Source organism: Erpetoichthys calabaricus, chromosome 12 (genome assembly GCF_900747795.2).
Source record: "Erpetoichthys calabaricus chromosome 12, fErpCal1.3, whole genome shotgun sequence".
Lineage (NCBI taxonomy): Eukaryota > Metazoa > Chordata > Cladistia > Polypteriformes > Polypteridae > Erpetoichthys > Erpetoichthys calabaricus.
In genome coordinates this window covers 162627389-162644315 of record NC_041405.2, presented here as the reverse complement: position 1 = coordinate 162644315, position 16927 = coordinate 162627389, and the positions used below count along the sequence as shown (strand labels likewise).

Here is a 16927-nt window from a genome sequence, read left to right as displayed (position 1 = left end):
CATGACATCTTCCTCTTCTCCCCCCTGCCCCCATTCTGCTTGGCTGAAAGGTTGGTGCAGCACTTCAGCCTCATCTCTCCTGAAACCCCAAGGCAGTTCTTAACTAGAATCCCTTCTGTGCCGAGTTTGCACATTCTCTGTCCTTGTTTTAACAGTCCAAACTCAGACTCTTAGACTTGGACAAGCATGACCCTGCGATGAGCTGGCCTCTGTTATCCACACTTTGTTTCTACCTTAAATCTCCGGGTTCGGAAAATGGCTGCCTGGTGTGGAGCTCCAGTTCCTGTGAAGTGCCAATTACTGACCTGACAGTCTTCAGTTCCGCGTGTCCATAATCACAAAATGGATGGATGGATGAGGACAACAGGTTTGGTTTCTTTGCCCTGAACTCTGCTCTCAGATTTAGTCGTCTTCCTCTGATTGTTTAGAAGGTCTGCTTCAGTTTATAGTCAAATTCTAAAGGGTACATGGCCTTGATCAAATATGCAAATGTATTCACACTTAAGTAGATAATTGAGACGCCAGCATCTCCTCTCTGGCCAGTTCTTGCCGTCATATCGTTGTATTGAGCTGTGTTGCCTGATTTGGGCACGTCCTCTACGTAAAAGACCACTCATTGCCAAACTGCCAAGCGCCCCAGAGCCCGTGGTGAGGTCCCTTTCCTGTCTTCCTTTCTCTCCCCGGTGAAACAAATCAGTTTCCACTTTCGTCATAACATCAATGAAGTTTTTCCTTCTGGAATGACCGTCAGCCGTGACGACACTGGGCTTTAGCCTTGACCAGAGGTTAAAATTACAAACACTCGGACCGTAGTACTAGGGTGTTGTACCGTGTTAGCCATTATGAATGTAGTGAGAAGTCAAGCAAAATTACCCCTTTTATAAATGGCTAACTAGAAAGATTATAATATGCAGGCTTTCGAGGCAACTCAGGCCCCTTCTTCAGGCAACAGGATTCTTCAATTCTTGAGGATTACTTCTTACCTGAAACAGGGGCCTGAGTTGCCTCAAAAGCTTGTAATCTTTTTAATTAGCCAATAAAAGGTTTCAATTTGCTTGACTTCTCACTAAAGACTGGGAGGGGTTCTTAGCCATCAAACCGTTGCTGCTCTTATCAAAGCTATCACACTCATATATTACATTGGGCTCTTTACAAGTAAAGACTCTCAAGCTTGGGTCACAATGTTTCACGGGAGAGTACAGCAGGTTTTCCAAAGAGTTGAGACTTTATTGCTCTTCTGGCGGATACAAACACAAGTCTCTTTCAGAGGCCTCACAAGGAACAGCCGTCAGACTTGACGAAACGGCCCTGCTCAAAGGAACGCAAAGTCTTCATTCAACAAGGGGGTATGGCGGCTCGGAAGCAGCGGCTGAGCAGAGGGAGTCTGAGGGAAGAGAGACAGGAGAGTGAGACTCCAGGATGGCCGCGGCTCAGTCTTTTAAATGTTCAAAGCCCCGCGTGAGGAGCACGTCATGCAGCAGGCCGGAGGAGCTGTAAGAGTGTGTTTGTTTCCCATTGAAAAACTGTTTAAGAGGGGGTTTCTGAAGAGTTGCTGCGTCCCCCTGCATTTATCAACATTTATCAACTTACACACAAAAAAAAAAATTTCACCACCTCTGACCTGGCACATCATAAAGGAGATCAGGAGAGTTCTGCACTTCCCTTTTCCAAATTTCTTTTCCAGAGCTCTTTCACTGTTAACTTCAACAACATTGTCAATTTGTACATGCAGGCCCATTTCCGTCTTAAGGACCCAGTCTTTAAAGTTAACGTATTTAGCTGTAACGTCAGTCCAGTTGTTATGTTCTCTCCCACGGGAGGTCTGTAGTTCAGGCTGTTCTTCTTCCAGGGCATGTGAGTCAAGGCCACAATGCAACAAACACTCCAGCAGCTTCTCGTCTTTTAACATTTTCTCTTTTGAAAGTGTAATGGCAATAATGGCTTGAGGTAGAAACCAATGAATTCTTGTGACAAGCAAGGCTAAGCTTTGAGGTTTCTGTAAAGGCAAACAATGACCTAATCTGACAAAAGGCAGGCTTTCACTTTGGCCCTTCATGTATTTTGAGAAGCGCTTTCCAGATGCATCTATGTGGTGATGTCCTGCTGAATTATTCAACTAAAGGAATACAGACAGTGTCTGATACAAGTGTGACAGCTGTGACAGAGTATGCCATACTTTATTGAGCCTTGGGCAGATCGTCTGTGTGCAGGGTGAAAACATTTCACGTTGTGTAATTTACATTCTTGTTCTAACTGCTTTGATGTTATCCGCTTTTATTGACCGCTTTTCTCAAAGGCGCACCCTGTAAGCTTGTAAACAAACTCGTCTTCTACTGATGCGGCACATATTTGGTAATTAAAGGGATCAAAGTCCCGGAGGGGTCTTTATGTAGATCATGCCACGGACCAGCTTACAGAAAACATCTTGTGACATTCACACATCCATAGAGGTTGAATCCTCTGTGGTGGTTCTTATTATCTACTATCCACTTAAATGCCATGGTCTGTGCGTGTTTGGACCCTTTGAGCAGTGTTTCTTAATTGTTATTTTTCCCCATTGTGTTCTAACCTTGCCCTTCTTAGTGTCTTTGAGAAGCAGTCCATGATGACTGTTCAATTGTGGGGGAAGTTCCCCTTGGACAATCGCCACCATATATTCATAGATCACTCTTGGTCATCCGGTGCCAACATTAATATTGGAGCAATGCGGATTGCATGAGTCGTGACCCATACTTTAAGTAACTATGCCGCGGAGCCACCTGATTGGTCAGTTTGGTGTCTTTGATGTGATTGAAATTGCAAGTGTGAGACACATGAGGAGGAGTGAGGGTGTGAGAGGCACACTGAGAGTCTTCAAACTTTGAAGTTCAAGGACAAGAAGTATAAAAGCAAACAGGAGGCAAGCAAGGTGCCTCAACATAACAGAGCCTGAGAAGCGGGCGTTATGAGAATGTGCTCGACAGAGGCAGCGCCAGCCAAGAAAGGCTCAGACACACGAGAATGCAGAGGAAAGGTGCTAAAGGTACATGTAGGGCAAAGGATATAAAATATTTAAAAAATCATTCTATTACCTGTCTTTAACAGGTAACATGGTCTAGCATTCTCTCACCTAAACTAAGAGTGAAGCTCGTTTCTACCACACAGCCCATGCACATTCTTAACAGCTGATGGAGAGTCTGCTGGACAGCCCAACTCCAAAACTGGCACTTTCAGCTCATGTTACATTTTCGGACTAAAGTGATTCAGTATGTATTCCATATTGGCTTTAGAAAGACATGCACTTTATTACCTTTGGGGCACAGACCTTGGAGTGATTGGCATTGCCGGGTTAGGTCTGTGGAGTTAAGAGTGAAATAACCGAGGTACAGCCCCGCACGGCCCCTAGTTTCACTTCCAATGCACTTCCACCTTGAACTCTCTCTGTGTTTATGCCAGCCTCGTTTGCTGCAAGATTTCCACCTTGGCCTTGTCACCAGTCTGGACTGTTCCACTCAGCAATGCAGCATAAGTCTCTGATTTTGTCCTCCTACCCCGTACATCATAGTACTGTAAATCAGTCAAGCCTTGGGGTGGCCTAAAGAAAGGCCCCTGCCATACGTAGTTGAATCCTGTCTTCCTGACAAGCCATAGACTGTAATTATGGCAACGTCATTGCTCTTCTGTGTCATAGTTAGTGCATTTGCTTTTATTTCATCTGCAACACATCCAGTAACCTTGGCACACACTGTCTCGTTGTTGTAGGTCTTTGATGCACTGAAGCCATTCTTTTTCATATTGGTTTAATTTGAGCAATCAGTTTAGTAAATGGCTTTTCTTCATGAGAAATCATATAAGTTACACTGGACTTCATCTTCATCTTGCTCACTTGTTTCTCTTGTATAGCACTCTTCACAGAGTGCAGCCGCAGAACACTAAATGTAACTTTTTAAAAATTACTAAATGAAAGATTTAGTACACTTAAAGTCACAAACAGAAAACCAAGTAGTCTGAAACTGATTAACGTAAATGGAAGACAACAACGTATGTTCATTAATTAATGTTTGAATAACAAAGGAGAGGACACCAAAAACACAGTCAGCAGCATCAGGAAAGAAAATGAACCTAAGAGGGGCGTCCACAGTCAGTTTTATGAGACAAAATTAAAGACCAAGGCAGACATAGTCAGAGTTCTGAAGACCTCAACCAGCTAGCCGTCCACCCCTTCTTGGGTATTCTACAGTTGAGTCTACGCTGGCCGTCCAGTCAATCACAGAATCTGTTAATTCCGAGTATCTCAGGTGATTATTTACGTGGAGGGGAGAACAGCTTGGCAGTGGAGCAGTGGCACCAAGTGGTGCTGAGAAGAGAACCAGAATGGAGGAGGGTTAGTAATGGATCATAATTATTGTATTACTTGTATTTATATTCAAATGGATAACAAACAGAGATATGCAGTATGCACAGCTAAAGATCAGGTCTCATTAGGGTAAGCTTGACTAAAGTCGTGAGTCTTCAGCCTGAGACCAAAGGGGCATCTCTTATATAAGCAGGCAGATCATTCCACAGCTTTGTGCTCCTATAAGTAAAGACTTTAACACCCACTGTTATTCATTAATTATTTGAATGTTAAGTAAGCTGGCATCTTGAGATGTTAATGTGTGCTCCAGTTTGTAGGTAATGATGATAAATTCAAATAGGTAAGCAGGGCCTCAGACACTTGAGGCTGTTGAGGTGAAAACTTGGATTTTGTAATCTTCACTAAACTTACCTGGAAGCCAGTGTATGGGCCTGAGAGACACCGTTATGTGTTTGTACTTTCTAGTTCTTGTAATGATTTTTCCAGCAGCATTTTGAATTAACTGAAAGCTGCATAAAGAATGATTTGAAGAGCCTGTAAATAACACATTGCAGTAGCAAACCCTACTACAAATACATGCATGAATTATTTTCATATTTAAAAAACATCTTTATTTTCCAACATTTTTAACATGGAAAAAACGTGTTTTAGATAGTTTTGTCGTGTGCTTTAAAAGATCAAAGATAACACCTAAATTTTGTGCTGATTTAGTAAAACTAATAATGATTTGAACTGAGTTAATAGGTAGCAGAATGTTGTTGTGGTCTCCTTGTTCCCCCAGTAAATAACATTTCTTTTTTTCTGTTTTCTGAGACAAATAGTGTCATTTATCCACTCCTTTAACTCACTGGCTCAATTAATCAAGAACAGCATCAGAAAAATGTCACTTGGTCTAAAAGAAAAGCCTGCTGGGTGTTGTCTCCAAACAAGTGGAAGTTAATGTCAAGTTTTCTAATGATAGTTCCCAATGGAAACCGGGAAACAGCGAAGGTCCTGGTGCTGAGCCCTGCAGGAAACCATATTTAACTTTATATATATATTGTTTTATTGATTTTATTTGAAGATATCAACATTCCATACAGTCGTCAAGTTTGGCATATTTATTTTCTAAGTATAATGACAAAATCCTGTCAGCCCATTTCTATACAGTACATACTGGAATCGATTTGATAAATAAGAACTAAACCAGGCCAAGCAAGTGTCTGACGGCCCAATGTCATTTTCCAGCCCATATAATAGAATGGTCAATGGTGTCAAACTAAATCTAATAACATAATTACTGTGAAATTTACTTCATCAGAGAATCCCAGAATGTCATTTGTTGTAAGTTCAGTTTTTCCCTGAAATACCTTCACCTGCTTCGGGAAAAAAAAAAAAGTCACAATGGACAGTCGTTTGCCTTCAGGTGTCATACGTCAGCCACACAAACAGCTGTTTAAACTTTCCACATGCTGCCTGTGATGTGCGCCTTGTCATTTGCTGGTTTTGTTTTTTATCAAAGCTGACACCGCTGACAGCACTTTTAAGACGAGCTGATGAAGTTTGATGAAGGTCGGACATTTTGTCCTTTGTTAAATAGCAAGTGAGAATTTGCAAGATGTGCCAAAGCAGCTTTTCTTGTCCCTGAATAAACTCGTAGTGTTGTCAGAGTAGGGTGATGCCAAGCATGTTGCTTGATGAAGGTAGCTATGAGGATTGTGCAGAGGTTTTGTTTAATTGCACTGACATATGTGACAAATGCAAAGAATTATTATTATTATTATTATTACTATTGAGTAACTGGGGAATTGGTACATGTGTGTTTTGTTTGTGTGCTTATCTGTTTATTTTATTTGGGCTAGATAAAAATTATAAATGCCTTATTTTTATTGTAATGCCCCACAATGAGAGCTGCAATCTTCAGAGACTTTGTTTGTGGTTGCTATCTGAGATGCTACCAGGTGGAGAGTGTAAAGGCTGGTGTTGTGCACCTCCAGGTTGTCCAAGATCGTGGATACTTCTAAAATGAGTCTGAGAGTGTGTGTGTTTGTTGTAACAGAGTTTAGAGATGACAGTTTTGCTTCTCCCAACAGATTCTGAGTTTGGAGCAGCATTAAGGCCCAGGTGCAGCAGAGTTGGGCTTTCTGGTTTTGACCTTTCAATTTGTTTTATTACTATAATTTTTGCCTCTACCATTTCCTGATTTGTCTATTGTGGCAGAACAGTAGTGTAGCTGTCAGCTATTGTTGACTGAAGTAATAAATAAATAAAACGAGCACCCAATTAGTGTAGTGGTTGGTTGTTTGCACTTGTGTCAATTTTAGTTGTAATCCATAAGATCTCCTCCTATAACCACACCACGCAGTCACATGTAAACTTGTATTAAAAACACCTTACCCTGTCCTCTGCCATGTCGACTGTAGCCTCTCCATCTGCCACCGTAGGGAAACTTCTGGAAAAGTCAAACTGCTCTGACTTTCTGTGCTGTCTCCTTTAGGTTATGAGGAAGTCGTCAGGATTCCAAAGGGGTCTGTGCACATCCTCATCCAGGAGCTCAATGTGTCTCTTAACTACTTGGGTGAGTCTTTTTCTTATCTTGTACGCAGTGTCTATTTTATGTGCCTTTCTGCCCCTGGCACTGTCACTGTTTGTTGCAGCACAGACTTCTTACAAAGAAGTCACGTATGAAGATTGAACTGGCACCCTTGTGGTGTAACACCCAGAGGTCTTAGCCACTAGGCCACAATACAAGGAGACAATAAAGAAGGAGAAATCCTTTAAAATGAGTGTTGTGGTGAGAGTTGATAGCTCATTCACAGGTTCCATTCTGGTCAATTCACTCTTTAATGTGGTGCCACCTCAGCTAGTTATGTCAAGTGCTACGTGCACTAAAACAGCACTAGAAGTGGAAAAATACAAAAATAATATAAGACCCTTGTGCAAAAAAACTCTGAATTGGGAGGACCTGAAAGGAGGAGAACCGAAGAGAGTCGCAATAAGCACTCACTGCACCTCAAGTAAATTGTCTTAGAGGAAAAAACAGGAGCTGAAGAGGAGAAGGAAAGAATTACACAGGGAGGCAAATGTGGCGGAAACAACAAACGTCTCATATGTGTTGTGTGGTCATCAGTGGAAGTGATGCTGTGGTGGGTGTCAGGCTGGGCAATGTGGCAAAAAATGTGATTACGGTAAGGCTTTTCATATCAGTCGATATCAGTAGTTATCACGATATCACTCAGGTCACTCTTCATTCACTCCAAGGCTCTTCCTTTAGAATATCAACATAAGACAGCGTTTCTCAACCTTTAAGTATTTGCGACCCAAGTTTTCATAACAGTTTTAATTGCGCCCCCCCCTAACGTTTTTTTGAAAGGAGCCCACTAATACCAATTTGTTCTTTTTTAATTAATGATATATCATAGATGCATATTTTATTATAGGGGCGGCACGGTGGCGCAGTGGTAGCGCTGCTGCCTCGTAGTTAGGAGACCCGGGTTCGTTTCCCGGGTCCTCCCTGTGTGGAGTTTGCATGTTCTCCCTGTGTCTGCGTGGGTTTCCTCCGGGCACTCCGGTTTCCTCCTACAGTCCAAAGACATGCAGGTTAGGTGGATTGGCGTTTCTAAATTGGCCCTAGTGTGTGCTTGGTGTGTGGGTGTGTTTGTGTGTGTCCTGCGGTGGGTTGGCACCCTGCCCGGGATTGGTTCCTGCCTTGTGCCCTGTGTTAGCTGGGATTGGCTCCAGCAGACCCCCGTGACCCTGTGTTTGGATTCAGCGGGTTGGACAATGGATGGATGGATATTTTATTATAGCTACTTAACTTTTATCGACATTTATGTAACTCTATATTTATTTTTCTAGTATCAGAATGTAGTTTAAGTTAATTTGTTTTGGTTTCAATAGATGTATTTTTCATATTTTCGATTCTTGTCTTCTTTTTTTCACATCTTCGCGCCCCCCTTTTTGTTACTTTGCGCCTCCCTAGGGGGGCCTGTCCCACAAATTGAGAACCACTGACATAAAAAGTAACAACAAATTAAAGAGACGGCAAATGGGAACCAAAATTTAATTGATAAATTAAATGCAAAAAATCTTAAATCTTGTGAAGAGAAATGCTAACTGCGTTCAAAAACAGCAAAATGTAAAGTGTCACAGAGCGGGATCCCCAAAGCCTCTGTGCGCAGTTCAGTCCTTATGCAGGGCGTTTATCAAATGTAAGCGTCTGTTAAAGATCAGCAAGCAAACTGACAAAAGACTTTACACACAGGATGGAGTGCGCGGTTTACTGAACGACTAAAGCATACATTACACTTAGAGTAGGACCTGAACTTCTCTCAGATATACTAATTTAAGTTAAAGGAAAGAAATGAGAGAGAAGATTTTTGGACCTCGCAGATTGAAAAACAGGCAGGTACAGTAAATAAAAGTAAGTTCTGGTGTCGTATACTTTAAACTGCGAACAGAAACTAACAAGCTCTGCTTTGTGTTTCTGGACAAAAATAAAACGCTAAATGTGCTCATACCTAATAATGTCAGTACATGCAGTTTCCTGCAAATCCGGATGAGGAAGACCAGCCTGTCTACTTGTTCGGGTGTCAAAGCTGCTCTGTCAGTAATCGCTCCTGTAGTAAACGCCAAGCTGATCAGCGCTTTGCATGCAGGCTTACTCAGGTGAACGCCGCCAGTGCGGTTTGTCTTTGAGTTTGACGTTTCTGGAGTCTGTGATGGATGGCGAGCACTTGCATTCTGCATGTTCTGTTGCATGTCAGACCTTAAATTGCCAAAGGAGCACCGTACCACTGCTGTCTTTTCATCTTGTTCATCCATCAGGTCCTCTTTTTTAACAGATTCTTTGGCAGTTGAGCTGTTGCTTTCTTTACTGCCACTTAAAGAGTCCACTGCATGAACATTCATCCCTTCCATGACGCTTGTGTATCCAAAACAGTAGCGTGTGGCGTGCTCTGCTATCCCAGCCAACCTTGCTGTGCCTTTTTGTTTTTCTGTTTCATGCACAGGCTTCATGTTCTTAAAAGAGTAGCAAATGATTGGTTAATACATGCAATCAAGTATCTCCCCTTATCAAAGTTTCTCATTTTCGTATCATTTAAATTTTATTTGATAATAAGTGTACATATCATTTACATCACCGAGCCTTAGGTGGGCGAGATCACATGGCGTACCCACTCCTCTGACCAGCTCAGTAATGGCTAGCATTGTGACTGAGGTGTCAATGTGCTCAGAGGCTGATCCATCACAGTAGTCCGTGGGCTTTATTAAAGAAGTACTCCTCCCAAAACTGATAATTATTGAATTTGTTGCTGACCCTGTGTTTGCAGTTATGGGCAAAAACAAATTCTATTGTCATGATTCTCTTTGCTGTCAAGTACACCACGATAGTGGAGAGCTTGATGGACAGATAGTCAGCCAGTGTCAGTTTATTTATAGAGGACATTTAAAACAACATCAGTAATGCTGTAGGTAAAGTGCTTTACAATAAAATACACAACAGTCAGAAATAGAATAAAACACAATAGAAAGAAACAAATGACTATGAGGAAGGAACCATCAGTATCACTGAGGGTCACAGAACGCTAGAGAATAGAAATGCGTCTTCAATCTCGTGTTAAACAGTTTGATTTCTGGACAGTCATTCCCATATTTCCTCCCAAAAATGTCTCATTCTTTTTCTGTTATTACCTCGTGTTTTTTGTTGTGATGGAAGAGAAAAATCGTTAATCTCAAGTTTTTATGGAGAACAAAGATAACCAAGTCCCTGACACAGTAGGCTTCTATGAGGACCAACAGTGAAAACAATAATCTCCATTTACTTATGGTGTATAAACGTATTTGTATGTATAGGCTGTGACAAAACCACTAGAGGGTGTGCCAGCCACCCAGCCCGACACAGACAGACACGGGAGGCACACTTATAAAAACAAATAAAAGTTTTATTCCCCGTTCTCACAGGCACAACACAGTCCACACAATACTTCTCTTCTCTTTTCTTCTCCACCACTCCTCTCTGGAAAGCTTTGTCTCCCTCTTCCCGACTCAAGCTCCCAGAGTGGTGACTGCTGGCTCCTACTATAGCCCACCCAGAAGGGCTCCAGGTGCTTGATGATTTAGAACATTAGAACACTCTAGACGAGAACAGGTCATTCAGCCCAACAAAGCTCGCCAGTCCTCTGCACTTATTTCTTCCAAAAAAACATCAAGTCAAGTTTTGAACGTCGCAAATGTCTTACTATCCACCACACTACTTGGTCACTTATTCCAAGTGTCTATCATTCTTTGTGTCTATGGTCAGCTTTCGGGTGTGGCGGAAGATCTGCCCTATAAGGGCTCAGCAGCTTCTGCTGCAGCTCCCCCTGGCAGCACCTGCGGATCCCAACAGGGCTGCACCAAATTCCAACTCCCATGGAGCCCTGCGGGACTCCGAGGCACCGCTGTAACTCAGGGGGGTTGCGTTGCCCGGGGGAGGTAACGCTCTGGCCACACTTGCTCTACTGGTCTTCCCAACATGAGACCCGGCCACACACCACAAGGCATATGTTCACAAAGTGTCCAATTTTTGCTATAATATTGTTAAATAAGCCACTTTCAGAAAATCCTGACATGACCTTTAATCTCAAACAGGAACAACTTTGAATGGAGGACACTTCTTATCTACCCCTTTCTTTGGTCAGGACTGCTGCCCTCCTATAGCTCATTCATTGGTTACCCTGTTGTTTCACGTGATGTCATCATGGCACAGCGTGGTCTACAACAGGCGTACAATTAGAGATTAAACGTTTTAAGAGAAGCAAGTGAAAACATTAGCAGGTAGAAAGTATACCCGGTATCTGTGCATAACTGAGGCTCTTCAACAAGCAGGGGATCAATTCAAATGGTTCAATTTCACAAACAGCTGTTGTGGCTTAATAACAGTTGAGTGAGAGTGGTGAGGGTCTTCAGGTCAAAAGCTCCATCCCATTGTTCAGTCAGTCAGTCAGTCAAGTCTCATTTCGGCACCTCCAGTGCTACGCCATAGAAGCCAAACAGAAAGTAGTATGAAAATGTCAGATTGGGCCATCCCTTCATTCTATCGTCACTTCCATCCATCTTTATATATATATATATATATATATATATATATATATATAAAATCCAACATCTGTCTGTCTGTCCATTTTTCACGGATTTAGATCGTTTTTTTTTTTTTCTAGAATTTGCTTGAACATTCCGGTTGATTTTGCGACTTCTCTCATCATGCTAAGTGTCACAGTTCGCTTGCAGGAGCGACATATTCATGCAAATCCACGATTGCAAGTCGAGGTGAGGGGGAAGCGGGATGTCAGGAGTGGGGAGCCGGGCAGGGGCGGTGCCCTCCTCACTGTCCTGTTTCACTAATACGTGGGCAGACCCACGGTGGGGCGGCTAGTCACCAATAAGCTAACAGTCGTCGTGTCCTCATGAGCCTCTGCTGTTTGGAAGGAAAGTGGAATATGAAGTGACCTTTCTGGAGGTGAGTGTGGACTGAAATGCCAGACCTCTTTAGGTGCCACGGCCCCATGCCCATTAGCAGTGCTCTCACAATCGGCCTGTGATGCTTTTGTCTCTGCAGCACCAATTTCTTCAGTCTCCTTCATTTTCAATAATCTGCCTTTGTGTCTTGTGTTTCTAGTGCTAAAAAGTGACAGGGACGAGTACTTCATCAACGGGAAGCTGACCATAGACACTCCCCGCACGTTTGACATCGCCGGGACCACCTTCTACTATCAGCGGCCAGTGGATGAACCGGAAACACTTGAAGCACTGGGTCCCACCAATGTCACCCTCATTGTTATGGTAACTCGTTTCTCTGAATGATGCAGTAATCTGGTGGCTGTGCACTACTGGTTTTCGCCATTTTTTAAAATTATATTTCTTTTTGGGACATGCCTGTCACACTTATGCAAAAACAGAGACGTATAGATCATGATGCTGTAGCGTTTCTTCTCCGGCATTCAAGACTGAAAATACTTTACTTCTGGCGGAAGCCACAAATGGTTTGTTAGCACATTAGAGCAATTATGACGAGAGCAGGCCATTCAGGCCAGCATAGCCGATCACTTTCTCCTCGCCCAACTCTTGCATTAGAACACAGTCCCATGTGGACAAGCGTGTGATGAATGAAAAGACCAAAGAAATCGAGTCTCAGTTTAGGATCTGTTTGGCCTCTCACTCATTGGCCTAATCATTCTCACTTTAATTAAGTTGTCCAAAACAGAGAAGAGCTACTTGAAGGCAAGAGAGGGAGCCAAGTAACATTAGCCACCATGTTGCTTTGGTTATCTCCAATTGGCTCATTTGATGTGCGTTATAGAGAACTTGGTCAAGTTTGCCACTTTCTGCTAAACAGAAAAGAATTAGCTGTTGACAGAAGTAAAATCCGGTTTCCTCCCACAGACCAAAGGGGGGACCTGTGGGAAGGAGCACCATCTCAGTAGCACCCCATTCATCAGACATCTATGATAAAATGGCCAGACGGAAGCCACTCTTAAATAAAAGGCATATTACAGCCTACTTGGAGTTTGCCGAATGGCATTAAAAGGAATCTGGTCTGACGAGACAAAAAATTGAGTTTTTTGGGCAGAACTCCAAGCACGTATCTGGCAAAAATGAGGCACTTCTCAATCCCTGCCTAGTGCCATCCCTACTGTGAAGCATGGTGGTGGCAGCAGCATCGTGCTATGGGGACAAGAAGACTGGCCAGAATTGATGGAAAGATGAATGCAGGCAAATCTAAAGAGGTGCTGGAAGAATAGCTGCTCCAGAGTGAACATCACCTCAGATTAGGGCAATGGCTCAATGACCCAAGGCATACAGCCGAACTAATGCTGAAGAGGCTTTGGAACAGGTCTCTGAGTGTTCTCGAGTGGACTGACCCTGTGTGGAGAGACATGAAGATGGCCATTCACAGACAATTTTCATCCCAATCTAATGGAGTTTGAGAGGATCTACCAGGAAAAATGGCATAAACTGCTCAAATCCAGGTGTGCAAAGCTTGTAGAGAACTGCTGTCAAAGGGTCTTTTACAAAGACCTAGGCCCACGCTTTTGCTGAGACTGCCTACTAAGACAGCTAGACAACTCCGACTATGAAGGAAGTCATTTCCTCAAACAACACGGGTTCTTGAAGTGGTGAGGCGGCCTTCTGCTGTTATGCACCAAAAATATGGAATTCTTTACACCAATAGAGCTTCACCAGGCTAACACTGTGGAATATTAAAAAACATTTTTTCAGTTGGTTTGTACATAGCTACATTTCAGTTGTACTCTTTAATAGACTATATATGCATTGAATGATCATACTGTTCAGAAATTTCAAACCTTTACTAGTCTCTACTTTGTTTTCTGGCTCTTCTGTGGTGCTGTTTTGTGCCACCACCACCTGACCAAGGCACCGTGCAACCACCTATGATGCTGGAATGAAGGCGGGTGCCCCAACGGTCTATGAGACCACCTGCATCAAATCCTCTCAGATGAAGCCTGGAAACGATGAGGAGTGACTTTAGGACATCTCTGTCAGACAGAATGCTCATTTGGGGTCTCCTGGCCTTGGAATCCCTGGAGATTTTGTTTTTTTTTCTTCGGCTTAAAAGAAGTTTTCAGTTTTAGACTTTATCACCATCCATCCATCCATTTTCCAACCTGCTGAATCCGAACACAGGGTCACGGGGGTCTGCTGGAGCCAATCCCAGCCAACACAGGGCACAAGGCAGGAACCAATCCCAGGCAGGGTGCCAACCCACCGCAGGACACACACAAACACACCCACACACCAAGCACACACTAGGGCCAATCCACCTAACCTGCATGTCTTTGGTCTGTGGGAGGAAACCGGATTTTACTTCTGTCAACAGCTAATTCTTTTCTGTTTAGCAGAAAGTGGCAAACTTGACCAAGTTCTCTATAACGCACATCAAATGAGCCAATTGGAGATAACCAAAGCAACATGGTGGCTAATGTTACTTGGCTCCCTCTCTTGCCTTGGTTTTATCATCGGGTAGAGGGGTCCTGTCATCGGATTGGCTGGCCCAGTGCTGTCTCATCTGTGGAATGGCCAATAGCGGGAGGCAGCTTGATGGCCGAGATCTCCAAATCCTGTTATGTGATGTCATCTACTGTTAAATTCTGCTCTGTATATTGTATTGAGGATTCCGTGTGTTCTGTTCTGTGTATTGTATTGTATTGAACCCCTTTGTTTTGACACCCACTGCACTCCAAACCTACCAGGAAAGGCGTCTCTCTTTGAACCACCTTTCCAAAAGTTTCTTCCATTTTTGTTTTTGGGAGTTTTTCCTCATCTTCTTAGAGAGTCAAGGCTGGGGGGCGGTCAAGACGCAGGGCCTGTTAAAGCCAACTGCAGCACTTCTTTTGTGATTTTGGGATACACAAAAATAAATTGTGTTGTATTGTATTCCTTTACCCCAATCTGTGCCTCGCTACAATTTGACCACAGAGGTGTACAGAGAGTCTCTTGGACGGACTCCATGACTTGTTTTTTGTCCTAACACGCAGTGTGAATTGTGGGACCTTCTCTACACAATGTGCAGTCAATTCAGTTTGCCACAGGTGGACTCCAATCAAGTTCTCGCCACATCTGAAGGAGAATTAAAACAATCGGGACTCAACTGAGCCACAGCAGAGGGTCTGAATACTTTGTGGAGTGAGAGATTTCAGTTTTGAATACATTTTCAAACCTTTCTAAAAACACGTTTTCACACGGTCATGGGTTATTGAGTGTAGAGAGATAGACAAGAAATGTCACATTCATCCATTTAAGATGAAACCTGCCACATAATAAAGTGTGCAGAAAATCAAGGGGGCTCAATACTTTTTGAACCCACTGTAGGTTTATGTAAAAATGCATCATGTTTTACAATATACCAAGGGGGCGCACTCTCACAGCCCCTTGCCACTGCCGATGTCAAGTCCGTCCCAGCTCATCCCCGCAGGTCACCGCAGCGTTCCTTTTCAGGTCTAACTACTAACAATAGTTACAATAGTTAATAGTTAATAAATAACTATTATATTATAAATATTAACAATAGTTAATAGTTACTAGCAATCAGCCCCACCTCGGACTGTGATCAGCAGCACGTGCCAGTGATCCACACACCAAGGTGGAGGCTAAGCCGTCACCCAGGTGACTTTGGAGAAAGCCTGTAGAATTTCTACTTGATACACAAAATGCAGACCTGTTAACTTTTATGAGTGGCAGTACCAGGGGAGGGAGGTCCCTTTGTGTAAGCCACAGGACATGAATTGGGGTTCATTTTCAGCCAAATGGATTTGCTTTGAGTTGGCCTAATGGGAATACTCCTGAGGCCAGCTGTCATCTTAAGTCTTTCTGGGTTTATGTGCACAGTGTGGGCGGCACGGTGGCGCAGTGGGTAGTGCTGCTGCCTCGCAGTAAGGAGACCCAGCTGGGTTTGCTTCCCGGGTCCTACCTGAGTGGAGTCTGCATGTTCTCCCCGTGTCTGTGTGGGTTTCCTCCCACAGTCCAAAGACATGCAGGTTAGGTGCTTTGGCGGGTTTATTTCCTGCTCTGCGTTGTCTGGGATTGGCTCCAGCAGACCCCATGACCCTATAGTTAGGATATAGCGGGTTGGATGATGGATGGATGCATGTGCACAGTGTTGTAAATTGCAGGAGTAGGTTTGTGCCAATGAGAGATGCCTTCTTGGAGCTTTGACCATGGCTCTGCCTTCAATTGGTGTATTTCTTCTCGTTTATTGGCTCGTTTCTTTTTGGTCATAACCATGCCGCTTTTTTCTTTGTCAGGTGCTAGTGCGGGAGGAGAACCAAGGCATTCGCTACCAGTTCAACCCTCCTGTGTCCAACAACTCGGAGAGTGCTTACTCTTGGCAGTACGCTGCTTGGAGCAGATGTTCTGCCGTTTGTGCCGGAGGTAGGTTGCATGGCGTCCAGCCGGTGTTCACTCTGGCCGTGTGAAACTCTCACTGACTTGTCACCGGCTGTGCATATTCTTGAACTACGAGTAGCAGATTGGAACAAGTTACTGTGCTGGGGGATTGCACCACATGCATCCAGATTCATTTTTATTGTCAGCCTTTATAGTCTCTTTCCACGTGATGGTCCAAATTTACAGTGCAAAACTTCTATACTGGCCTCCCTTTGTAAATGATCAAGTGGTAACAAAATGGTGGCAGCAGCCTTGAGATGTCAGTGATAAACCCAGATAAAATATATGGAGACATAAACATGAAGGAAAAGCTGCAGCGGTGAAGCCATTTTGAGTGTAATGAAAGATGCCAGACATTGAGAAAAAAATCTCCTGCTAGAGCATTAAATCACAAGACGTAGAGAGCACAGCTATCTGTATATCCCTTTAGCATTTCCTGAGAAGTGACAGTAATGTGAAATTCTGCAGCAGCGATAAAACAACCACAAGTCTGTAAGTTAGTAGCGGACCATTAGGATCAGTGCCTATGTTCATTATTTAATAGTTATGATGACTGGCTTAACACAAAGCCTCCGGTCTCTTGTGATTTTACAAGGATGGAAGTGATGGAGAACAACAGTTCAGAATATAGCAACAAGGCCTTGATGTTATTTTCAGCAGTTTAGA

The 16927-nt window shown here is 43.3% G+C and overlaps 1 protein-coding gene across 1 annotated transcript in view; it reads left to right on the top strand.

Annotated features, from left to right (window-relative positions):
• adamts10 (ADAM metallopeptidase with thrombospondin type 1 motif, 10) overlaps positions 1–16927 on the top strand; it is a 135251-nt gene that overhangs the window by 103637 nt on the left and 14687 nt on the right. Inside the window, 3 exon segments of the mRNA XM_028816662.2 lie at positions 6813–6893; positions 11976–12139; positions 16120–16246. Coding sequence (XP_028672495.2) covers positions 6813–6893; positions 11976–12139; positions 16120–16246 — 372 coding nt within the window.